This window comes from Lactuca sativa, chromosome 5, assembly GCF_002870075.4.
Source record: "Lactuca sativa cultivar Salinas chromosome 5, Lsat_Salinas_v11, whole genome shotgun sequence".
NCBI lineage: Eukaryota > Viridiplantae > Streptophyta > Magnoliopsida > Asterales > Asteraceae > Lactuca > Lactuca sativa.
In genome coordinates, this window is record NC_056627.2 from 231,513,998 (window position 1) to 231,538,532 (window position 24,535).

General features: G+C 35.8%; 1 protein-coding gene across 1 annotated transcript; it reads right to left on the minus strand.

Annotated features, from left to right (window-relative positions):
* Positions 1-14,948: 14,948 nt before the first annotated feature.
* Positions 14,949-16,094, minus strand: LOC111881871 (protein LURP-one-related 15). The gene is made up of 3 exons (XM_023878256.2): positions 15,825-16,094; positions 15,507-15,737; positions 14,949-15,416 (listed from the first exon to the last, which is right to left on the minus strand). Exons 1-3 carry the CDS (start codon positions 16,056-16,058, stop codon positions 15,216-15,218), a joined length of 666 nt encoding a protein of 221 aa, XP_023734024.1. The 5' UTR covers positions 16,059-16,094; the 3' UTR covers positions 14,949-15,215.
* Between the last annotated feature and the right edge of the window lie 8,441 nt (positions 16,095-24,535).

The window sequence follows — 24,535 nt, forward strand, 5'->3', positions numbered from 1 at the left end:
TATTATAGATCGGTGGAGCGTGTGTGGTTAACCAGCAGATCGATTAGGTAATATTGTTGAGGGTACCAAGTCAATTTGTATGGTTATTCACACCTTGTTTGTGATCCTCGGCATCCCAGTCACAAACTTGAGAGGGCACAATCGAGATTCAAACATTCCATTGAAAAGTTCAATGTATCTCAAAAGATCTAGGAGTTTCAAAACCAATAAAACCTAATAATAAAATATTTCGTTCTTATGGTGGAAATTGGTAAATCGTCATTTACCTACCTTCAAATATTTTATAGTGTGGATTACGGCATCCCTCTTCCAACTATAAATAGTTTGTTGGATCCTAGCCTTAATATTTCATTTGGGTGACTTATTAAGGACTCTTAATCTAATGAAACTTGTCCTTCTTTCAGATGTCTTCCAATAACGCTGCTGGCTCAAACCCTACAGACTCTTTTTCCCTAATGAACTTGTGTGGTAAGGTCATCTTTGATGGATCCAATTTCAATGAGTGGATCAGAAACATCAGAATGATTACCCACTATGAGGACAAATAATATGTCCTTGACAGGGAGCTTAAGGTTGTTAATGAAGCAACTGCTACTCCTGAAGAGTTTGCAGAGTTCATTGCACATGAGAAGGATGCTACCAAGGTGTCCTGCATCATGATGGCCACAATGACTCCAGAACTCCAAAAGTCTTATGAAGATTTCTACCCCTATGAGATGCACCAGGATCTGATGGAAAGGTACCATCAGAGCGCGCGTCAAGAGAGGTATGAAATCATTTCCTCCATGATAACCGCAAGGATGAAGGATGGTGAACCCATCACCGGTCACTTGCAGAAGATGCAAAGGTTCGTTGACCGGTTGCTGAAGCTAAATGTTGACTTCCCTGAGAAAATGGCGATTGACATCATTCTCCATTCCTTACCTCCAAGTTATGATCAGTTTTGTATGACTTATCACATGAAGAAGGAGGAAGTCACACTTAGCAAACTTCAAGGACTCTTAAGGACAACTGAAAATGGCCTTAAGGGTAAAGCGGTTGCTACTTCTACTCCTTCAACAACCCCTGTTCTAGTTATTGGGCAGGGAAAGGGTAAGAAGAGGAAAAGCCCTTCGAAGGGTACCAAGGGTAAGACTCTTAATGGTTCCTCTTTAAGTGGGACAAAGAAAGGTCCCATTACTCCTTCTTCAAACCCAAAGGAAGCATAGTGCTTCTATTGCCAGGATAAGAGACACTTCAAGCGAAGCTGCCCCAAATATCTGCAAGATGTAAAGGATGGGAAGGTTAAACCCACCCATGCAGGTATTTACACAATATTGTCTAACAACTCATCTAATGCTAATTCTTGGGTGCTTGATACAGGTTGTGGTATTCACATTTGTACTGATTTGCAGGCACTAAAAAGGAGTGAGCAAGTGGAGCACGGGAAGATAAACTTAGTCATGGGCAACAGGAAAGCATCACCTGTTACCAAGATAGGAGTTTATACTTTATTTCTTAATAATGGGTTAATGTTTGACTTGAATAAGTGTTGTTACTCGCCTGAAATGGCGAGAAATATTATTTCTTTTCATGGCTTGTACAAACAAGGTTTTTCTTTTTCATTTGATAATAAAAATGGTGCTATTAATGTTTATTACAATGATGTATTTTACTTTAAAGCATTACCTTGTGATGGTGTATATGAAGCTGTGAATGTTGTAGACAATCTAGGAAATAATGTGTTGTATATTGATTCTTCAGATAGCTTGGATAAAACATCCTTGTGGCATTGTCGTCTTGGACATGTTAACGAGAAGTGCATAGGCCAACTCCAAAAGGCTGGAGTCTTGGAATCATTTGAACTCAAGTCAGATGATAGTTGCGAGTCTTGTTTACCTGGAAAAATGACAAAGTCACCCTTCACAGGTACTTGTGATAGGGGTGAAGGTTTGTTGGACCTTGTACACACGGATGTGTGTGGGCCCTTCAGAGTTGCTACAAAGGATGCTAATCGCTATTATGTGACTTTTATTGATGGTTACAGTAGATGTGGATATATTTACTTAATCAAGTATAAGTCAGAAACCTTTGAAAAGTTCAAAGAGTTTAAGCAGGAAGTTGAGAATCAATTGGGCAGGAACATCAAGATTCTCCGATCCGATCGGGGAGGAGAGTATCTTAGCATTGATTTCCTTGACTATCTTAAGGAATGTGGGATTGTCTCACAATTGACACCTCCCAGGACACCACAGTTGAATGGTGTGGCTGAGAGGCGCAATCGAACCTTGTTGGATATGGTTCAATCCATGATGAGTCGAGCTTTGTTACCAATCTATTTCTGGGGGTATGCTTTAGAGACTGACGCCCATATCCTTAATCTAGTCCCTACTAAAAAGGTTGCCAAAACACCTCACGAGATGTGGACTGGGAAAGTGCCCAATCTGGACCACATCCAGATTTGGGGTTGTGAAGCTTTTGTGAGGCATGAGACTCATGACAAGCTTGAACCCCAAAGCGATAGGTGTATTTTCATCGGCTACCCACAGAGATCCTTTGGTTACCTCTTCTACAGACCCAGTGATAATGTAGTATTTGTAGCTAGAAGAAGAGTCTTTCGTGAGAGAGAATTCATAAGCCAAGGGGACAGTGGGATGCAAATTGACCTTGAAGAGCTTCAAGAGTCAAGTGGTGAAGGAACCTCAAATGCTGTCAGCCAACCTGAGGAGGAAACTCCTGTTGAGCCGATAGATGAGTCTGTACCTCCAAGACGTTCCACTAGGGTGAGGCACACACCTGAATTTTATTATGGTTATCACATCACCATTGAAGGTGATAAATTTATCAGTGATAGTACACTGATAGATTTGGATGAACCTAATAATTAGAAGGAAGCCATGGCAGGCCCTGAGTCTGCGAAATGGAAGGAGGCTATGGACAACGAGATTCAGTCCATGTATGACAATCAAGTTTGGAACTTGGTTGACAATGTACTAGGTCGTAAGACAGTTGGGTGCAAATGGATCTTCAAGAAGAAGACTGACATGGATGGGAAAGTACACACTTATAAAGCGCAACTGGTTGCGAAGGGATTTACTCAAACTCTGGGAGTTGACTATGATGAGACCTTCTCACCAGTAGCTAAAATTAAGTCTATTAGAGTGTTGTTAGCCATAGCTGCATTTCATGATTATGAAATATGGCAAATGGATGTCAAAACCGCTTTCCTTAATAGGAAGTTGGCTGAGGATGTTTACATGGCTCAGCCAGAGGGTTTTGTCGATCCAAAATACCCTAATAGAGTGTGTAAGCTTGAGAAATCCATTTATGGATTGAAACAAGCATCTCGCAGATGGAATCTTTGCTTTGATGAGAAAGTCAAAGAGTTTGGCTTTTCTAGGAGTGAGGATGAGTCTTGTGTGTATGTCAGGGCTAGTGGGAGCATAGTTAGCTTCTTTGTATTGTATGTGGATGACATACTTCTCATAGGAAACGACGTCCCAACTTTGAAGGAGGTTAAGTCCTGGCTTGGGAAGTGTTTCGCTATGAAGGACCTTGGGGAAGCTGCCTATATCCTAGGGATAAGGATATTAAGAGATAGGAGTAAGAGACTAATTAGACTTAGTCAGAGTACTTATGTGGATAAAGTACTGAAGAGGTTCAGTATGCAAGATTCCAAGAAAGGAGAAATACCAATCCAGAGTAATGCCAAGCTAAGTAAGACTCAGACTCAGAGTCCGAGTACAGAGGCTGAGATAACTGAGATGAGTCAGATACCATATGCCTCCGCTGTGGGCTCGATCATGTATGCTATGACTTGTACTCGCCCTGATGTGACCTTTGCTTTGAGCATGGTCAGTAGATATCAAGGGAACCCTGGCAAGGCACACTAGACAGCGGTAAAGAACATTCTCAAGTATCTACGGAGAACTAAGGACTGGGTCCTTACCCTCGGGGGCAGTGAGGACTTGAGAGTGAAAGGATATAGTGATGCTAGCTTTCAGACTGATAGGGATAATTTCCGCTCTCAGTCAGGCTGGGTCTTTGTCCTAAATGGAGGAGCAGTTACTTGGAAAAGTTCCAAGCAGGAGACAGTAGTTGACTCAACTTGTGAATCAGAGTACATAGCAGCAAGCGAGGCGATATCGCTAAAGAACTTCATCAGAGACCTTGGAGTTGTACCATCTATAAAGGAGCCAATGGAAATTTTCTGTGACAGTGAAAGTGCGGTTGCTTTGGCTAAAGAACCAAGAGATCATGGGAGATCTAGGCAGATTGACAGAAAATTCCATTTCATCAGACATAGAATAGAAGAAGGACTCCTCGTGGCAAAGAGGGTATCATCAGATGAGAACCCGACAGATCCCCTCACGAAGGGACTGAGCAGGGTTAAGCATTTACAGCATGCGAGGCGCATTGGGCTGAAGGATGATATTAGTTTCAATAATTAGATTCCTGAAACTTGTAAAATGTAATTGACATTTGATGATAAATGAAAGTTGTTATTTATTTATGAGTAAGGTGTTACTATCTTGTGTTGATTGTTTACTATGTTTCAATTTTGCATGTTTTTACTTCCAGAATAATTATGTTATTATTCAATCCATCCATAGTCAGTCAAACTTTGGAAGTAAGTATTGATTTAAGACTGTCATGAATTTGGTTTGTATGATTTGTCTAAAGTGATTTGGACAATGCAATGGTTGCTACAACATCCATGAGTACTCATAAGGGCTGAGTATTGGATTCAACCCACGCTCACTTGCATCACTTCATGGAATATATCTCGAGTGATCGTGAGACCGTAATATCATATGAATCTTCAAACCTAGAGATATGAGTTGTTGACTATGAGTTGGTTATTCATTGATTATATGAAAACGCATTGGTAACTCGATGTTATAAAACGTGCCTTTGTAAATAATTCAACAAGTAGTTAGTACAAGCATATCAGTTGAAGTTTATTTGTTCCTTCTAGAAATAGAAGCGATATCTGGGCCCCTCGATGATCTGGTTTTGACCTATGTACCGGGCCCGGTCAGAACCTAATTGATGTGTTCAATTTAGTTCTATGTCGAAACAAATCAGAGATCGAGAAAAAAATGCTTGACAATAAGTAAGACCATGTTCCATGTGTTTGTCCGGCTGATATCACGAGAACAAAGGATTATATGATCACTTATCTTAAATGGCGTATCATCATCATCTCAGTTCCGAGAGACTTTGAAAGAGCTACGATTGCTAGTCGGATTTTGAAGTCATATTTGAAAATATAGTTATTAGACTTATCCAAGCGGGAGACTGTTGGATATAGTGTCTAAGTCCATAACTTTATTTGGTATGTACTTGACCCGACCCGACATGGTCCATTTGGGTTGCATGGCATTGCAATACTTGGATAGACTAGATGAGAGAATAAGGCACTTATGATTATTAATATATTATAAGTTCTAATATATTAATAATAGTATTATTTAATTAATACTTATCAAGTATTAATCTAGTATTAATTTGGTGATCAAAGTGAGACTAATTAAATATATAGGGTTGATTATGACAATCATCAATTCTTTTATGGTGGATTAATGATCCATGGTTTATGGGTTTGGTTATAACCATATGGAGCTCCATGGATAGTCCATGGGAGTTACAAACCCATGGGTCATGAGAAATGAAGAGTCATGACAATTAAGAGTATTCATGTGAAAACCCTAATTGTGACAACACTATAAAAGGAACCCTTTGGCTAGCAAATTGGTTACCTAGTGTTTTATAGAGAGGGCATAACCGATTTTCAAGTGTAAGAAGTATTCTCTCAAGTTATTCCAAGTTTTGTGGTGTTGTGTGAAGCATTTGAGGCACAACATTTGGGGTGCTAGGCTCACAAAGTCTTGAAGGAATCCAAGCAACAACAAGGTATGTATTTCTACTAGTTTTTATGTTTTATGTAATCCCCATGCCATGCTAGTTAGGAAATAACCTTGAAAAAGAAATTTGCATGTATATAGAGAAAACATAGATTCAAGGTTATTAGGGTTGCATGTACACTTAGGAAGTGTTAGAATGCTCAAAACCCATCAGTTACAACTCTCTCCCACTTGATCTAGACTTTGTCCTTGAAGTCAGCTGCATCAAATAAATCTGGGTAATGATCCCACATCTCCGTCTCCGGCTCCCAGGTTTACTCGGAGCCCCTCCGGTGCTCCCATTGTACCTTTACTAAAGGTACTTCCTTGCTTCACAAAGTCTTTACTTTCCTCTCCAGAATAGCTATTGGTCTCTCAACATAGTCCAGGAGCTCATCAACCTGAATATCATCTAATGACATAACCGTGTCCTCATCCAAAACGTACTTTCGCAGCTGCGAAACATGGAAAGTGCTATGAATCTGATTGAGCTCCTCACGAAGATCCAATCTGTAGGCAACCTTGCCATCCCTAGCAATAACCCGGAATGGTCCAATATATTGGGGGCCCGAATTCCCACTCTTCCTGAAGCAAATCACACCTTTCCAAGGTGAGACCTTCAACAACACCATGTCGCCGACCTAAAACTCCATCCCGGATCAGCGTCCGCCGAAATAACTCTTCTACCGACCCTGAGCAGTTTGCAATCTCTACCTGATCTGATGAATCATCTCAATAGTCTGAAGGACCACCTCGGTCCGCCTCATAACCATGTGACCAACCTCGCCTCAACATACTAAGGTATGGCTGGCATCTCCGCCCATACAAGATCTCAAAATGCGGAGCACCAATGATGGAGTGAAAATTGTTGTTGTAGGAGAACTCCGCAAGAGGCAGGTAGGAGTCCCAACTCCGACCAAAATCAATGATATAGGCTCGCAACATATCCTCAAGAGTCTGTATCGTCCGCTCACTCTGGCCCTTGGTCTGCGGATGATAAGTTGTGCTGAAGTGTAGCCTAGTGCCCAGTTCCTCATGGAACTTCTGCCAAAAACGGGAGGTGAATTGAACATCACAGTCTGGAAAAATGGAGATCAAAACCCCATGGCGAGCAACGATCTAGCGACTATACACTTCAGCCAGCTTCTCGGCTGATGAACTCTCTCGAACCGCCATGAAATGGGCACTCTTTTGGTCAATTGGTCCACGATGACCTAAATAGCATCAAAGCCCCTTGCCGTCCTCGGCAACTTGGTGATGAAGTCCATCAAAATCTGCTCCCATTTCTACATGGGAACCTACAGAGGATGCATCTTGCCATGCGGTCTCTGATGCTCAGCCTTGACCATCCTGAAGGTCAAACACCTCTCAATGTACCAGTCGATTTCCCCCTTCATATATGGCCACCAATAGCTCAATATCAGATCCCGATACATCTTGGCGGCCCCTAGATAGATAGAAAAACAAGACTTATGAGCCTCCTCCAACATAATTTGACTAACCTCACTAGACATTGGAACATATACTCAAACACAACGAGTCAACAACCCATGACTATCCGTGGAAAAACTGGTGATCTCACCCTTGATCCTCTCAATCTTCCAGTTATCTTCCCGAACACCCTCGTCCCGAGCCTCCCTAATCAATCCCATAAGCGGAGAATCCACTGATATACTTATACATGACACCTCATCAGAAGGTCCCGCCACCTTGCAGCTCAAGGCATCTGCCACCTCGTTTGCTGTACCCAGATGGTAAATGATCTCGCAGTCATATTCCTTGACTGTGCCCAGCCACATGTGCTGCCTCATATTCAGGTTCGGCTGATCCATAATGTGTCTCAAACTCTTATGATCCATGTAGATAGTACAACGGACCCCATAAAGATAATGCCTCCACATCTTGACGGCAAAAACCACAGTCTCCAACCCAATATCATGCGTGGTATACCTTGTCTCATGCGGCTTCAGCTGCCTCGAAGCATAAGTTATCACTCGTCCTCTCTGCATGAGAACCGCCCCCAACCCAGTGATGGATGCATCATAGAAAACCTCAAAATGTTGAATTCCCTCCGGGAGGCTCAAAACAGGGGCCTTGCGTAGCCTCTGCCGACGGGTCTCGAATGTCGACTGCTGCTCAGGGCCCTACCGAAACTCCACCCCTTCCTCGTCAGAATAGTGAGGGGTACTGCAATCTAGGAGAAATCCTGAATAAATCACCGGTAGTACCCTGCCAATCCATAGAAACTCCTGATATCCGAGGAAGATTTCGGAACCTCCTACTGTATTACTGCATCGATCTTGGCCGGATCGACAAATATCCCATCCTGGTTAACGAGGTGTCCAAGGAACTGAACCTCTCATAACCAAAACTCACACTTCGAGAACTTGGCATAAAACCGTTCTCACCTCAAAACCCCTAGAGGCTCGCGAAGATGTTCCTCATGCTGCTCTCTGGTCTTGGAATATACCAAGATATCATCAATAAACATAATAACCGAACGATCGAGCATCAACCTGGATACTTGATTCATCAAATCCATGAATACTGCTGGCACATTGGTGAGCCCAAATGGCATCACCACGAACTCGTAATGCCTATAACGAGTTCGAAACGCGGTCTTCTCCACGTCCTCCTCTCTCACCCTGACCTGACGGAACCCATACCTTAGGTCTATATTGGAGAACCAATATGCACCCTGCAACTGATCAAAAAGATCATCAATCCACGGAAGGGGATAACGGTTCTTCACCTTAAGCTTGTTCAACTCCCGTTAATCAATACACATCCGGTACGAACCATCATTATTCTTGACGAATAAAATCGACGATCTCCACGGAGACCAGATGAACTGCTTGCGTAGCAGCTCCTACAACTGAGATGAAAGCTCCTGCATCTCAGGCGGTGCCAAACGGTATGATGCCTTGGCAATCAGGGCGCACCGGCACGAGGTCAATCCTGAACTCGACCAGCCTCTCAGGAGGCACACCGGGTAACTCCTCCAGAAATACATCGGCAAACTCCCTGACCACCGGGACCTCTGAAACTGAAACATGATCCCCAACTCGCATATCCACCACATAAGCCAAATAACCCGCACACCCATGCTGAATATACTGCCTAGCTCTAGGAGCAAAATAAAACCCTGATCTCATTATGATGCCCTATCCATAGATAATTAGTTCTTCCCCACTTGGAGTTTGAACTACCACGCGCTGGCCCTCGCAATCGATCATGGCACCGAAACGGATTAACCAATCCATACGCACAATCACGCATACATCCCCCATGGGAATAGGGATCAAATCGATCGGAAAGGATACCCCGAAGATCTCCATAATGCAACCTTGATACACCGAAGAAGCAGAAACTCCGTGTTTCATTCAAATGATGATACTCAAATGACAAAGTCTGAAATATAAAAAATCAGAAATGATTATATAATAAAATGATTATAAAAATATAAAAAGAAAAGAATAAAATAAAAACATACAGTGTCAACATTCATGAACAATCTGAGTGGAGAATTAACAACATCTCTGAATTTCTCTTTATGATTTAGTATATGAGACCATGAATCAAGAACACTTAAATGCAAATAGGTTTTTTTTATAAAGACTTTCATAATTAGCTCTAAAACCCATAACATTTGTTTCCATAAGCAAGACAATATCCCTACATATATTTATTTAAATGTCATTAAAAATAAAAAATTATAATTATAAAAATAAAAAATTATATTTAAAAAAGTTACCCTGGATTTCCTTGAAGGCTGAAAATCCATTCACAAACAACATTTTCTACTTGTGTCAAACTTGTTTTAAAATCAAGTAACCTTTTCTTAAAAGGTGACTTATAAACATAAGAAAATTTCATTTCTCTCTTTACTTTGACATCTACTACTGATGTTCCTTCTTCATTTATATCTTTAGGTTTGACAGAAATTAGTTTTGATGGTCCTTCTAATGTACCCAAACGAGGTGCAAAAGAAACAGGACTAGCATCAACGACATCAACATTTGGAATAACACACTCTGGACCAACACTTGGTTTCTTCAAATAAACTCTATCCTTAATCTTTTTATTTGTCATCCGATCAGAAGAACTTTTACTTTCAGATGACTTCTTCGAACCTTCAGAATCTTGAATAAATCCAAGACTAAAACTTGGAATAGAAAACTTCTCAACTTTCCCTTCCACTTTGTCCTTTTTCAGTGATTGAGTCTCCTTTGAATCATTCAATTGTATAATTTCTAAACCATCTTCAACAGTTTATACACAATAAAATTATAAAAATCTTATATGAATCAACAAGAATTATAAACACAATTATATATGAATAAACAATAATTATAAACTAATTACATCCATCTTTATTTTTATTTGAAAAATCTTCTATTGATTTCCCTAAATCCAAATCAACTTCAACATCTTCAACTTCTCCCTCCTTTTTTGCTACAATAACTTTATCACCCTCACCCGAATTTACAATCCCTAAATTATTAAAATCATAAGTGAATCATCTATATAACATATTCATGTATATTTCATGTATAAAAAAAATACATAAATAAATACTTACTGTCATCAAATTCATTTTTCTCAAAAACAGTCAAATTCTCATTCACATCATCTTCAACTTGTTTTTGATGTATACAACCATCAACCAAGTTTTATTACCTCTAACATTAAAATATAAAAATTTAAAATCATATATGATCAAACTATATAAAATAATAAAATATGCTTACCTTGATCCAAAGTTTTAAGAAAACTTTCAACAACTGGATCACAGATGAATTGACTAAAAGATACACCTTCCTGGCTATCAATTAGACCCACACTCTTAGTAACATTTTCAACAACATAATTTAAATTCACGGGCTCTTCTTCATTGAATCCATTTCCATTTCCTTGTTCATCATCTTCATCATCTTTCTCATTCAACAAATCATTATTTTTACCAATATCATTATCATATACATGATCATTAACATCACCTTTACCTTGAACATGCTTTTTACCAACATTGTCCTCATGTGCACCACTTCCATCCCCCTGACCACCAGAACATTTCCCTTGATCATCATCTTCAACATTTTCATCATCATTCAAAAAATCATTCCCATAATCTTCATTATTAATTTGAACAAAAGCAGGCGTCAATATCAGTTCTTTACTTTGTTGTGAAACATAATGGAAATCAAAACTTTCTGTGCTTAAATCTTCAACAGGAAATAATAATTTCCAATTTTTCAAATTTTTACTTTGAGGAAATTTCAACACTCCCTCATTTATGTTTACAACAAGATCCTTTTTCAAATCCTCCATCTTCTGATACATATATGAAATCTTATTTTCATACACCTATAAAAAAAATATACTTACAAATAAAATACTTAAACATAAAAAGTCATAAATGAATACACTAATAAAATAATAAATGAATAAAACTATAAAATTACCTCCACAACACTAACTTGATTAACATCAAAATCTTCTTCATCCTCATCACCATCAGATCCATCCTCATCATCACCAGATTCTTCCTAATTATACTTGGATTCTTGACATTCTTCTTCAACATATGGTTCATTAACATTTTCACATCCAAATCCTCCATTCTCTTGTAAAATATCCTCAAGAAACCTTATCTTTTCTGACGTCCAATAAAAAATAGTTGGACGTTTACGTGTGACTTGCAAATAATGAAACTTGAAACTATCCACATACAACAACTACAAAAAACATATATAACAAATAAGTTAACTTTCTAAAAAGATTTACTTATACAATTTAATATATCATTAATCATAATATATATGAATAATCATATATGATTATGATCTGTAATATATAATTAAACAAAAATTAGAATATATAATCATATATGATTATACAATCATATATGATTTATACAAATAAAATATATCATTAATTGTAATAGATGTTGGTTCCTTTGAGACAATTAAAAAATTATATATGATTATAAACAATCATATATGATTATACTGCCTGATATATAATAAATCATACATGATTATAAAATCATATACGCTTAAAAATAAAAACAAATATATTTTTACAAGTAAAAAAGAATATTTAATATCAAAAATTAGTTCACGTACCATAAGCTATGCTGTTGGTCCATAAAAGAAAGAAGATTCTTTTTCTGGGTTGTAAACCTTCTTCGTCCTTACCAAATAATTGACAATGAAATCGCACCAGTCAATGCTACTTAAATCAGTATCTCTCTCGAGTAAATACAGTAGATTCATATTACATTTTCCCATGCTTGTAGACTCACAGAATGTATTTAATAAAAAGAACCAAAATATTTATTCTAAAGTTATCATCCGCTCCACTAGTTTGAACAAGTTCATTCTTTAGCTGTTTCAATCTCAATTTATCAATATTTCCATAGTGTTTCTTCCATTCAAACATACAACTCTCCTCATTATTCTCGAAAATGTAATCCATGTTTGAAAGTAATGAGCCGCCAGATGGTAATCCTAACATCTCATAAACATACTTACTATCAACACTAACTTCACAATTTTCGAACTCCACCTTCAAAGTTTCAAAATTAAAATGATCAAGAACATAATAAACAATCTTCAACGGTACATCAATCATCTTCATCCGTAACAAACTCCCAAATCCCATAGCCCTAACACAATCCTTCTATTCTCTACTTAAACATTGAATAACACCCAACAATGAACCGGGTGAACACCTGTTCTTCAATGAAGGAAATTCTTTTATAACAACAACTTTTTTCTCTTTCTTCACAACTTTAGTTTCTCTCTTTGGTTTCTTTGAAGATCCAGGATAACTCTGAAAATAAGAATCATCTTCATCAGATAGTTCACGTTTCCTACTTACACTTTTGACCTTAACCCTCAGGTTCACTTTTGGTTGTTCAATAACTGTTTTTTTTTTTTTTTTTTTTTTTTTTTTTTTTTTTTTTTTTTTTAAATTTCGTTGAGCGTGTTTGCAACATCTCCTTGGCCTTTTCTTTATTGGAAGATGACCGTGTCTTCCTTGAGCTTTCTAAAGTATATTTTTTTACCTAAAATTTTCATTAGAAATATAGTGTTAGTAAAAAATAAAACATAATATATATAATCAATTGCAAAACAAGAAACATAATCACTTATGATTGCAAAAAGCATACCCTTATCATTTTTAACCTTTGAATTTTTAACTGAAATATCTTCAACTTCATTCTCATCAATAGAAACATTTACTACAAAAAATTAACATAATTAGTAATTAGTACTAAACAAAAACACATATGACTAATAAACTATGATTTCAAATCACAGAGTCACTAATGATTATAAAAACATACATTTATCATTACTATTTACTAATGATTATAAACAAAACGTATAAAATCATTTATGATTATAACTAAAAATAAACATACAACTAAATCTAATGTTCAATAAACTGAAAAAATCACAAAATCAATTATGATTACAAAAAATACCTTTAAAATTTCTTCTTTTCGAAATTTTCTCTTTAACTTCTCCAGAAAGATCTTCATATTCACGTTTCATACATAGAAATACATAAACACAAAATATGATCATCAATTATGAATAAAAAAACTAAACTATGATTTTAAATCACACAATCACTAATGATTATAAACACATACATTTATCATTACTATTTACTAATGATTATAAAAAAACGTATAAAATCACTTATGATTAGAACTAGATATAAACCTATAACTAAATGTTATGTTTAATCTATTGAATAAATAACAAAATAAGTTATGAATACAACAAAAATCTTTAACATTAAGTTATATGTTTATTTCTAGTTCTAATCATATATGATTTTATACATTTTTTAACATCGATTTTTTGAACTCTACCTTCGGAAATAACAACACTTCTACCGTCTTTGATATTTTTTTGATTTTTGAACTTCTTTGGAACATTGTTTCTTTTGAAATCATTATTTGTGAAAATATGAACAACAACTTACATACAAAACCAACACAAACTAAAATCATCAAAAAACAGATCAACTCTAAACGAGAAAATAATCAAAATCAAATAAAAATGACGAAAAACTACTAAATCAAAACAAAAAACATCATTATCAACATAAAACTGCAGTTAACTAATTAATACAAAAATGCATTATCAATAAAATAAAAAATCACTCGCATTCTAACCTTTCATTTCCATTAACGAACATGCGACTTCGTTTATATTTTCTCCTTAAGACATTTACCGATTTTACAAACTTAATTTGAATAGCTAATAAACGAAAACTAGGGCAAAATGAGACAAAGAAAGAAAAAAAAAAGGGTTTTCGTGAAAGTTCCAATTGAGATTTTGATCGAGAAAGAAATGAATGACATAGGCGGTTATAATATCGTAGCCTGCAAACTAATATGAATCTTTGTAAAATTACAACAATAGCCCTACAATCGTTAATAAGCTCGTTAATTTAATATGTTACCAATCTATTTACAGTTATGCCACCGCCACATTTTAGAAACAAAAAACATAACATTCAAGTGTTATCCACCTATCTCACAATTTCTGATTATATATATATATATATATATATATATATATATATATATATATATATATATATATATATATATATATATATATATATATATATATATATATATATATATATATATATATATATATATATACACTTATTCAATAACATGTGCATTATGGGAAAATAGCCCTTTAACAATTGTGCCGGTTTGTAATAATGTAGTTCGAGAATGTCATTCTTATATGTTCCACGAATCTTCAGATTCGTACAAAACATACAATGAAATCTCCAATTATGGTAATTTTTACAACAAATTATAAGAAGTCATTGAATAAGATTTTTGTTGGATAGTTTTTCTGCAATTTGGATATGCGCTTTCACTTTCTGTTTTCTATTCGAGAAACACACATCCACACCTTGCTCCACCATTTTGTTGCAAAAGAAAAGAGAAAACAAAGAGTAAACCGAAGTGGACTGTAAGGGGTTAAAACAACAGGAAGATTTACGATTTACTACAAAATATGTTTAATACAACATCATATTTATTACAAAATAGAAAACATACATCTTGTATATATTAATTTATGCTACAATGTTTGATAGGATTGGATAGTTGTTTAACTACTGGACAGTTGTAATTTCTAACACAAGTCTAGATTATAAGTACTTCTAACACAGTTAAGGGATCAAAAATCGTGTTTGTTTTAATTGGTAATCATACCATTTCCATCACGATGTGAAAAGATGATATATGATTCTGTAAAACCATTGATGCATCCAGCTATTCTATAAAAGAAGCGCACCAACTATAATGTTACTCAAACCTCCAATAACTTCCCGAGCAAATTTTTCTTTTATGACAGAGTTATTCATTTTCATAACCTCAACGATGGCTATAAGTACGACCACAAACGCATAATCCACATTGGGATAAATGGTCACCATGAATTTGTTCGTTACATCCTCCGATGATTGCATTTTAGACATCTACAAGAATAAATCAATTAATTAGTTTCAGCTCGAGCTTTAAGTTTATGAACTTACTAGAAAACAAACTAAAAGGTATATGAAAATTACTTGGGCTATTGGTGTTGAAGTATCTCCCATATAAATAGTGCAGTTTCTGTTCGTCCAGCTTCCATTGATCTTGAAATCACAAACATTCTTCTTACCAGTTTTTTTTGCCAAGAACACTTGTACATTGGTCTTAAACTGGATCATGTGAGCTGATTGTGTGGTAAATATCATATCCGATTTGCTTTTACTGTTACCCCTGAATACATTCCATCTATCGTGTTCACTCATGATCTGGACAATAAATTAGTGCATACCAATGTTAAAAGTTAGCATCAAATTTTCAACAAAAATATATTAAAAAATTGAACTTAAAGTCACCTTTCCGCGCATTAGAACGATGGGTTTGCCATCAGCATCAACTAGCACTCGCTGCTGATGAAAGGATGTGTCGCATGATTTCACTTGTAGCATGATTTTATGGTCAATATCTGTAACCACAAGGTTTCCGGTTGTAATTATATCAACTATAATATCGAATTGATTTGGTGCCATGAACTGAGACCCTATCACAGAAACCGGAGAGGATAAAGGTGCATTGCTTGGTTCGGCCATCTTCAACTCACAACTCACAGAGAGAGCTTTTAACAAGATGTTTCCCTGTTGTCGGATTACTTTTCTGAGGGTTATATATAAGGAATTTTTTGTGGCTCAAGTCAACATGGCATTGTTTTGATAAAGTCTACCCTCGTCCTTTAATTCATTTATAAATGACATCGACTGTATCTACACCCAAGTATTCTTTCTCCAAGAGGTTGTTTTTTAAAAGGTCAACCGAACAAGAGTTATTGCTTTTTTGTTTGAGGAATATATATAAGAATGGACTTTTTTGCCCCTGGTGCTGCTGTGGTGTTGTCATGATCATCATTGGTGCTGTGATTGCTATCTTGGTTTGTTATTACTCCTGCTTATACCATTGCCAATATTAACAAATTAGTCCTAGAATGGTTTGGTTGCTGTCGGCTTTAGAAGAGTTCTATTAATTTAAGTTTCGAGTTAAATCTCTTTTTCCACTTTTAATGGACCTAAAAGTTATCCCGTCCATCTTTAATGTCCTATGTATTTGGAACAATCGATATTAATGGAAGGATATGAATTCATTGACCTTGTACTCATAACTATTTCCCAACATCCAATTACTGTAAAGCGTGAACAGTATTTGCGCATTTAAGTTTATATTGATTGCCGATCATAACCAACTTGTTATCAATAAAATATAATGATATAATAAATAAAAATAAAATAAAGTTGTTGGCTTAGTAACACTACAGTTTGACCGATTCCAAATTCAATGTTGACTAAGCATGATATTTAATGACTGGTTAATTTGTTTTTTTATTTTATTTAAAACTTGATTTTTTTGAAAAGTTTAATATCCTTCTATTTTTTTTTTTTCGTATTTATACTTCTCTTCTATTATTATTATTATTATTTTTTTTCATATTTATACTATGACAAAGGATGAACTAATTCGTGTGAAGCCAAGTAATGATGGCCTTTTTAAGATATTTAGAAAGTAAGAAGGAAGAAGTAAAGGCTATGAAAAATCATAAAACATAGTAAAAGGGGTAATTTTAATGAATGACACTCTCCACATCAGCCATCCACCTCATACTCATGATTATGTCCTTCTTCCCCTCGAACAAGGGAGGTTCGCATACGGATAAGTTAGAATACGTGACATCCCTAGTCCTTGTCCGTACGACCCCAATATCAGTCTCAATAGCCGCATATCGTTCTTCAAACATAGTTGTCAGTTCATCCTTGATCCTCTCGAACATATTAGGCAACTCTTCCGATATGACCCTTGAAACCTTAATGATCAAAAGGGACTAATCAAATTAACAGAGACTGATTATGTAAATCAGTGAGACATATGGTTCGGGCTAATGATCCATGATTAATTTGTAATGGGCTAAGCTTATGTGAAAGTCCATAAATTATTAGTCCATATAAGTTATGGATCATAAGCCTAAGTGTGAGAATTAGGGTTACATAGAACTCTTGGAATTCTACACTATATATGTAACCCACCAAAGCCAAAAATCGACCTAAGAGTGACATTGCATGAGTATGGACGATTTTTGGTGCCTAACCTCTCTCTCATTTGTCTTCCAGTTGTTCATGATGTTTGTGACTTGTTTGAGGCACAACACTTGGGGTGCTAAGCTTTTGAAAGGCCTAATTCAACAAGCTACAACAAAAGGTAATCTTCTAACTCACTTTTATGATTTATATGTCAAAATTGTATGCTAGTTGTAGGCTTCATGCTTTGGAAATTTTATTGCATGTATAATTAGAGAAAATTTAGATCCAAAGCTATTAGGGTTGTATGTGCACCATAGGAGTGTTATAGTACATAAAACCCAACAACATCATCTATAACATATCTTTCTTTCATGACACGATGATATCATTCTTTCTACATACTCTTAACATCTCTTTAACTAGAGAGCCCATTCTTAAGTCATTTCACAAATGACCATTCTTTCTTTCTTTTGAACATACTAGACCCAAATCTTCAAGGTTGGTCAATCTTCTTATCTCAACTTTTAGGTTCTTTAGCTTCACATATCTTCAGCCGAGTACTTAGTCTCATAACATGGTTTATCACAAAACCAGCTCATAATCTCTGCTTCTTCCGCAGTTAAAGACTAGGAATGGCTACACCCAAACATAATTAACTTAAACTTTGGCTCTAATACCAATTCATACTCTTTATTAGCCTCTTCTCATGTTCTTCTCATACTCTACTCGTACTCTTTCTTAGCCTCATCCCAGGCTCTTTCCATACTCTGCATATATACTATCTTTGTCTCTGTCTTTATCTATTCTCTACTTTCTCTTCATTTTTCTACCTCTCTTCACACTTTTCTTTATGTTCTATGCATGTTTATGTAATTATGTTACACATGGACTGTTTATGTAATTCTATTACACATGGACATAAATCTGAAAAAATAAAAATAAATAAGCAATAAAATTATAAAATACAAATGACTTGTTTCCAATCAATAGCATGTCTTAACAATGTGTTTTTAAACATGTCTTAACAATATGTTTTAATTAGTCAAAATTAGATGGGAAAAATACATTATTTAAAAGGGAAAAAAGATATTAACGCCACTGTACTATTGGTAGGAACCATAATATACCTCAAGTTGACGTTATTTTTCTCGTTTGGTAAGAGTAATTAATAACTATCTACCATCAAATATTGTTGATATAGATATTCCACATAATTGTATATTTTAGTCAGATCCCATGACAACTTGTAAGGGAAAACAAGTGGTTTTGTACTCGATTCATCCTCAACAAATACCTAAATCAACCATCCCTACTAGAAAAGAGCGTTTCTATTTTACTATTACGACTTGGATGAAAAAAATCAAGAGGGGCTCTATTGTAAATATTTAAACCATGAGGATAACATTACTGAAAGAATACTAAAAAGAAGTAAATACCCATGGTAGGAAAAAACAATACAAAATAGATGAAGAATCATTGTGTGCCCTTTCTTTTCATGCGATACACGAGTAATGGTTGGGGCATTTCAGAAAAAGGCTTTGTACTATGAATATAGATTACAGTGTTATAATCAAGTAAAATTATTAAAGTAAAATGCTATAATAAGAGGAAGTGAAAGTATGATGGTATAACAAACAAATCAATATTAGCATAAAAAAAGGGATACAAGAAATATTAACTTACTTTCACACTATCTATTATGCCCCTACCACCTCTTATACACAAACACACATACATAAACAATCTGGTTTGACAGATAAGCAAATGCTCCTTGAGTCCAACCAATCATTAACAATTGTTTAGACTCAAAACTAGAAGGATTGAAAATAAACCGAGAAAATAGTCACATACCAATAGAAAACCATATAAACATCATGAGGACTATGAGTCGTAAATACTTAATACCGACCCAAAGTTGGTTAAAGGGTTAAAAAGTCTTTCACTTTAAATTGGTTATTTAATATTTATATTTAATATACAAAATATAAAATATAACTTTTAATTAATTAATTAATGCAATTCGAATATCCGGTTCAGTTTGGTCTAAAGATATTTATGAGACCAAAACTCAAACCAAAAACCAAATTCAAAATCCGGTTTGGTCTCACCCCTACTCAATTTTCTACACGATATATATATATATATATATATATATATATATATATATATATATATATATATATATATATATATATATATATATATATATAAAAGGAGCGTTCAATCAAGAAATAATTACAAACAATTAAAAACCCACTAACCAACACCATTCACCACCCACTATCACCTCTACCACCCATCACCACCCCAAACCACCACCCATCATCACCACCGTCACTCATCACATCCATTCGTGTCCACCACCACTCACCATAATCCGCTACCCCCTACCCATCACCCACCAAAACCAACACCATCACCACCTACCACCACCCAACCACCACCACAATCCACCACCACCACCCACCTCCACCACCCATCACCACAACCCCCACCTCCATCACCCATCACCACTAACCACCACCCACCATCACCACCACTCACAACCACCAACCATACCCACGATCTCTCACCGCCACTAACCATCACCCATTACCTACCACTACCCGCCTCCATTCACCACCCATCAAACACCACCATCGCTACCACCCGCCATCACCAAACCCACCACTCACCACTGCCACCCTACCCCCACCCACCACCCACCAAAACCACCACCCACCACCATCATCACCACTCACCATTACCATTACCACCTACCACAATTACCACCCACTAACCATCACCACCACCACTAAGCATCACCACACGCCACTACCACCTGCCACTACCACCTACCTAGCAATACCTACACCATTCACCATCACCCCACCCCAATATTCCCCAAAACCACCACCCACTTCCTCCATCATCACCAACCACCAATTACCACCACAAAACACCACCACCATCCATCACCACCAAACATCACCACTCGCCACCACCACCCATCACCACCACAAGCCACTACCCACCTACCAACAACACTACAACCCATCACCAACCAACTAGCACCACTCACCACCCTTCACCGCCCACTACCACCACCCATCACAGTCTACCACTCACCACCACCATACCTCATCACCATCTATTGCCGCCATGCCCTCGCGACCCAACATCCATATAAATCATATATGATTAGATACATATAATCACATATGATTAAATGTATTTAATCACATATGCTTAATGTTGACAAAGAAGAATTATTAAATTGAGAACGCAATAATGAATCTTGACCATATAAATCACATGTTCTTTGATACATGTAATAACATATGATTATATGTATTTAATCATATATGATTTATGTGGACAATATTTATTTTCACGGTTTTGACAATAATTGGTCTCGTGTATTTAATCATATGTATTTAATCGTATATGATTTGTGTGGATAAGATTTGTTTTTGTGTCCTTGATTCAATAGTTGTTCTCGTGTATATAATCATATATGATTATATATCTAATAACATATGATTTATATAGACAATATACATTTTTCCAAATAAAATTATATGTGATTAGAAACATCTAATCACATGTGATTAACTGTATTTAATCACATATGATTAAAATGGACAAAGAACCATTATTAAATCAAGAACACAAAAATGAATATTTTCCACACAAATCATATGTGATTCAATACATATAACCACATGTGATTATATGTATTTAATAACATATGATTTACATGGACACTATTTATATTTATATTTTTGATTTAATAATTAGTCTCGTGTATTTAATCATATGCGACTATATGTATTTAATCACATACGATTTATATGGACACGATTCATTTTCACGATCTTGATTCAATAGTTGTTATCGTGTATTTATCACATGTGGTTATTTGTATTTAATATCATATGATTTATGTGGAAAATATTTAATCGCATGTAATGTATTTAATAACATATGATTAATATAGATAAAGAACAACGTTTGAATAAGAACACAAAAAAAATCTTGCACACATATATCATATGTGGTTATATACAAATATTTATTTCGGTCTAGCTAATCAAGCTATAATCCTAAATACACAATGCTAGTTTCTATGGCACATGTTGTAAATTCTATATAAATGTGACTTAGTTGATATTACCACATGTGGTAAATTCTATATAAATATGATTTTGATGATCCAAACTCCAAAATACATAAAACTTAGTCTAATAAGCCAACAAATTTTAATTACCATCCCATTAGTACTGCTTGTTTATTTAAATCTCAACTTGTCACAAAATATTATAATACTAAAGTTACTAGTATATAATAAACCAACAACTTAACTATAAACAATTATATTCACTAATTCATTTTGCAACTTGAATTCATTTGTATGGCTTAAAGCTTGGCAAGAGGCGCAATTTAGTGGCACATGTTAGTAAAATCCATTTATGACTTGGTAAGAGCTAAGAGGCATAACTTTGTAGTTCATTTTAGCAAAACACATAAATTAAGAGTAAAATTCAGCTTACAATTGTATATATCGTTATATTGTATAAAGTATAATATGAAAATGAGATAATGCCGAAAAAGTAGTATCATTACACCACTTTATCAGAAAACCTATTAGCTTATATCTACTTTATCAAAATGCATTTATGAATGTATTTTCAATATCCATAATCGACAGTAAAATGTGATAACAACAATTTATCAAAAAGCCAACCATCCTATATCTACTTTATTGAAAACCATCTCGTAAATGAAAAACCCAATTTCAAGCTCCAATCTAATTTCAAATCCTAATTTTCAAAACACTTACAGCTTCAATGGGAGTAAGAGAAAACAATGAATCGCCATGGAAAATTTCAATTCTAGTCGGGTATCACAAGAATCAATTGATGCAGAACCATCGACTAAACCCTAACCAAGAGATATCAAGGTATTGAGAAAGATATTAAGGATGTGATAAAAAAAATACATGTGGAGACAAAACATTTGATCGCCGACACCGAGGAAAAAAAGATTTGGGGGAACGCTCTAATATTAACCATAGAGATCTGAGGGAAAAGGATTTGAGAACATCATTACCCTTTGCTGATGATACCGCAGAGGATTTCAGAACGTCGATGTGGTAGTGGTGCTGCCGGCGACATCTCCGTGGCTTTTTGGCATATTTTCATACATAATTTTACAAGGCGAAAAGCCATAATGAGTGCAGAACGAGATCAGGAAAGCAAATCATGTCACATTCTACTTCAAATCTAGTGGAACCAAATCTTATGGCGGGTGAAACGAGATCTGGTGATGGTTCGGGAACGAAAGGCATAAGATGTCGTTTCAGACGGTCGAAGGTGGAGGGAGGTGGCGAACAAGCAGATCCTAAGGAAGTGGAGAGGCGATCGTCGAGTAATTCCAATGACAATACGATGGTTTCAGTGTTGTTACGGTGGTTCCGACAGTGGTCCGTTGAGCATGATGGTGGTCTAGGTTTACCTTCTAAATGAGAGAGAGAGAGAGAGAGAGAGAGAGAGAGAGAGAGAGAGAGAGAGAGAATAAGAGAAAGTAGAGTGAGAGTGTGTGTGAGTGAGAAAGTATCACTGTGTGAATACTTTTAAAACTAGTGGTTCAAATTTGTTCTCAATTGTTTTCAATTTAAGAAATATTTTCATTTGAACATACATACATACATACATACACACACACACACACACACACATATATATATATATACATATATTCTAACACTTGTTTTAGGTATTACTTAATTTATTTAATTTCATGGTTTTGGTGTGTGGACTCGGCGCGTTGGGAGTCCAACTCGCCAAGTAGAGGGCACTTCAAGGACGCGGAATCTACACCCTACTCGACAAGTTGGAAGGTCGACTCGACAACTAGGCGCTGTAATGATAAAATCCTAATTTTAGGGTTTGAACCCTATATAATCTCCTTAAGAGCCTTGAGGTTGACCTTCCATCAGCCTCCAAACCCTAAGAATGTATGTGCTAACCCTAATCCCCATTCTCTTCCATTTTGTGAGCTAGAGTGACCTTTAAAGCTTAAGAAGAAGGAGATAGTGAGGAAATCCAACAAACCAAGCACCCATCCTTGAGCTTAATCATCTTGTGGACTGCTGTAATGTCACAACTAGCAAATTTGCTAGGAAATTCTATACTTTTGTAAAGATTAGCAATAGCAACAATTGTAACCATGACTTGAAAATGTGTATGATGTTCCATCAAAATCCAATTAAAATTAAAAAAAAACTCTATACAAAACATTTCAAATAGTCAACTTAGGACCCTTAATGGGCCTAAAACGAATTTTTTACCCTTAATGGGCCTTATTGGGCCATAACAACTCCAATTAACCCTAATATAAATCCATTCCTTTATGTGAGATTGGGCCGTGAATGTATCTAAGGGCCTAATGGGCCGAAAACCTTCCTATGGGCTTTATAATTTTGAGCGAGGACCAAGATAAGGCCCAAACTCTTCCATAATTGCCCTATTTCGGCCCAAGTGTGAAAAAAAAAAAGAAAAGAAAAGGAAGAGAACCAATGAGCATGAGACACATCACACTTGCATAATGGACTTCCATGCAAAGTAACCATTAAGCAAACTACCAATCTCATGCATCTTGGTGAACATCACATCTTCTTTCCCCCTCTCTCTTTATCTCTCGGTCGAGAGCTAGCACACACACACACACACTCTTTCAAATCCTCTCCAAACACTCTTAAAGATCATCCTCCTTCCTCCAAGAATCTCGAAAATTTGCGTGCGTTTCAAGGGTCTTCATCAAGTATTTTCAATCTTCGGTAAGTGTTATCAAGCACAAACATCTCCTTTCATTTTAACATTAAGAAACTCCTTCTTACATAGCTTTATTCCATGATCACACTCTTGCAAACTTCTTAAGCTCGAAATCTACTCAAGAGGGCTTGCTAGGGTCAAAAATCTTCTTCCATTCTTCTTCAAAACCGAAACAACAAACCCCAAGGT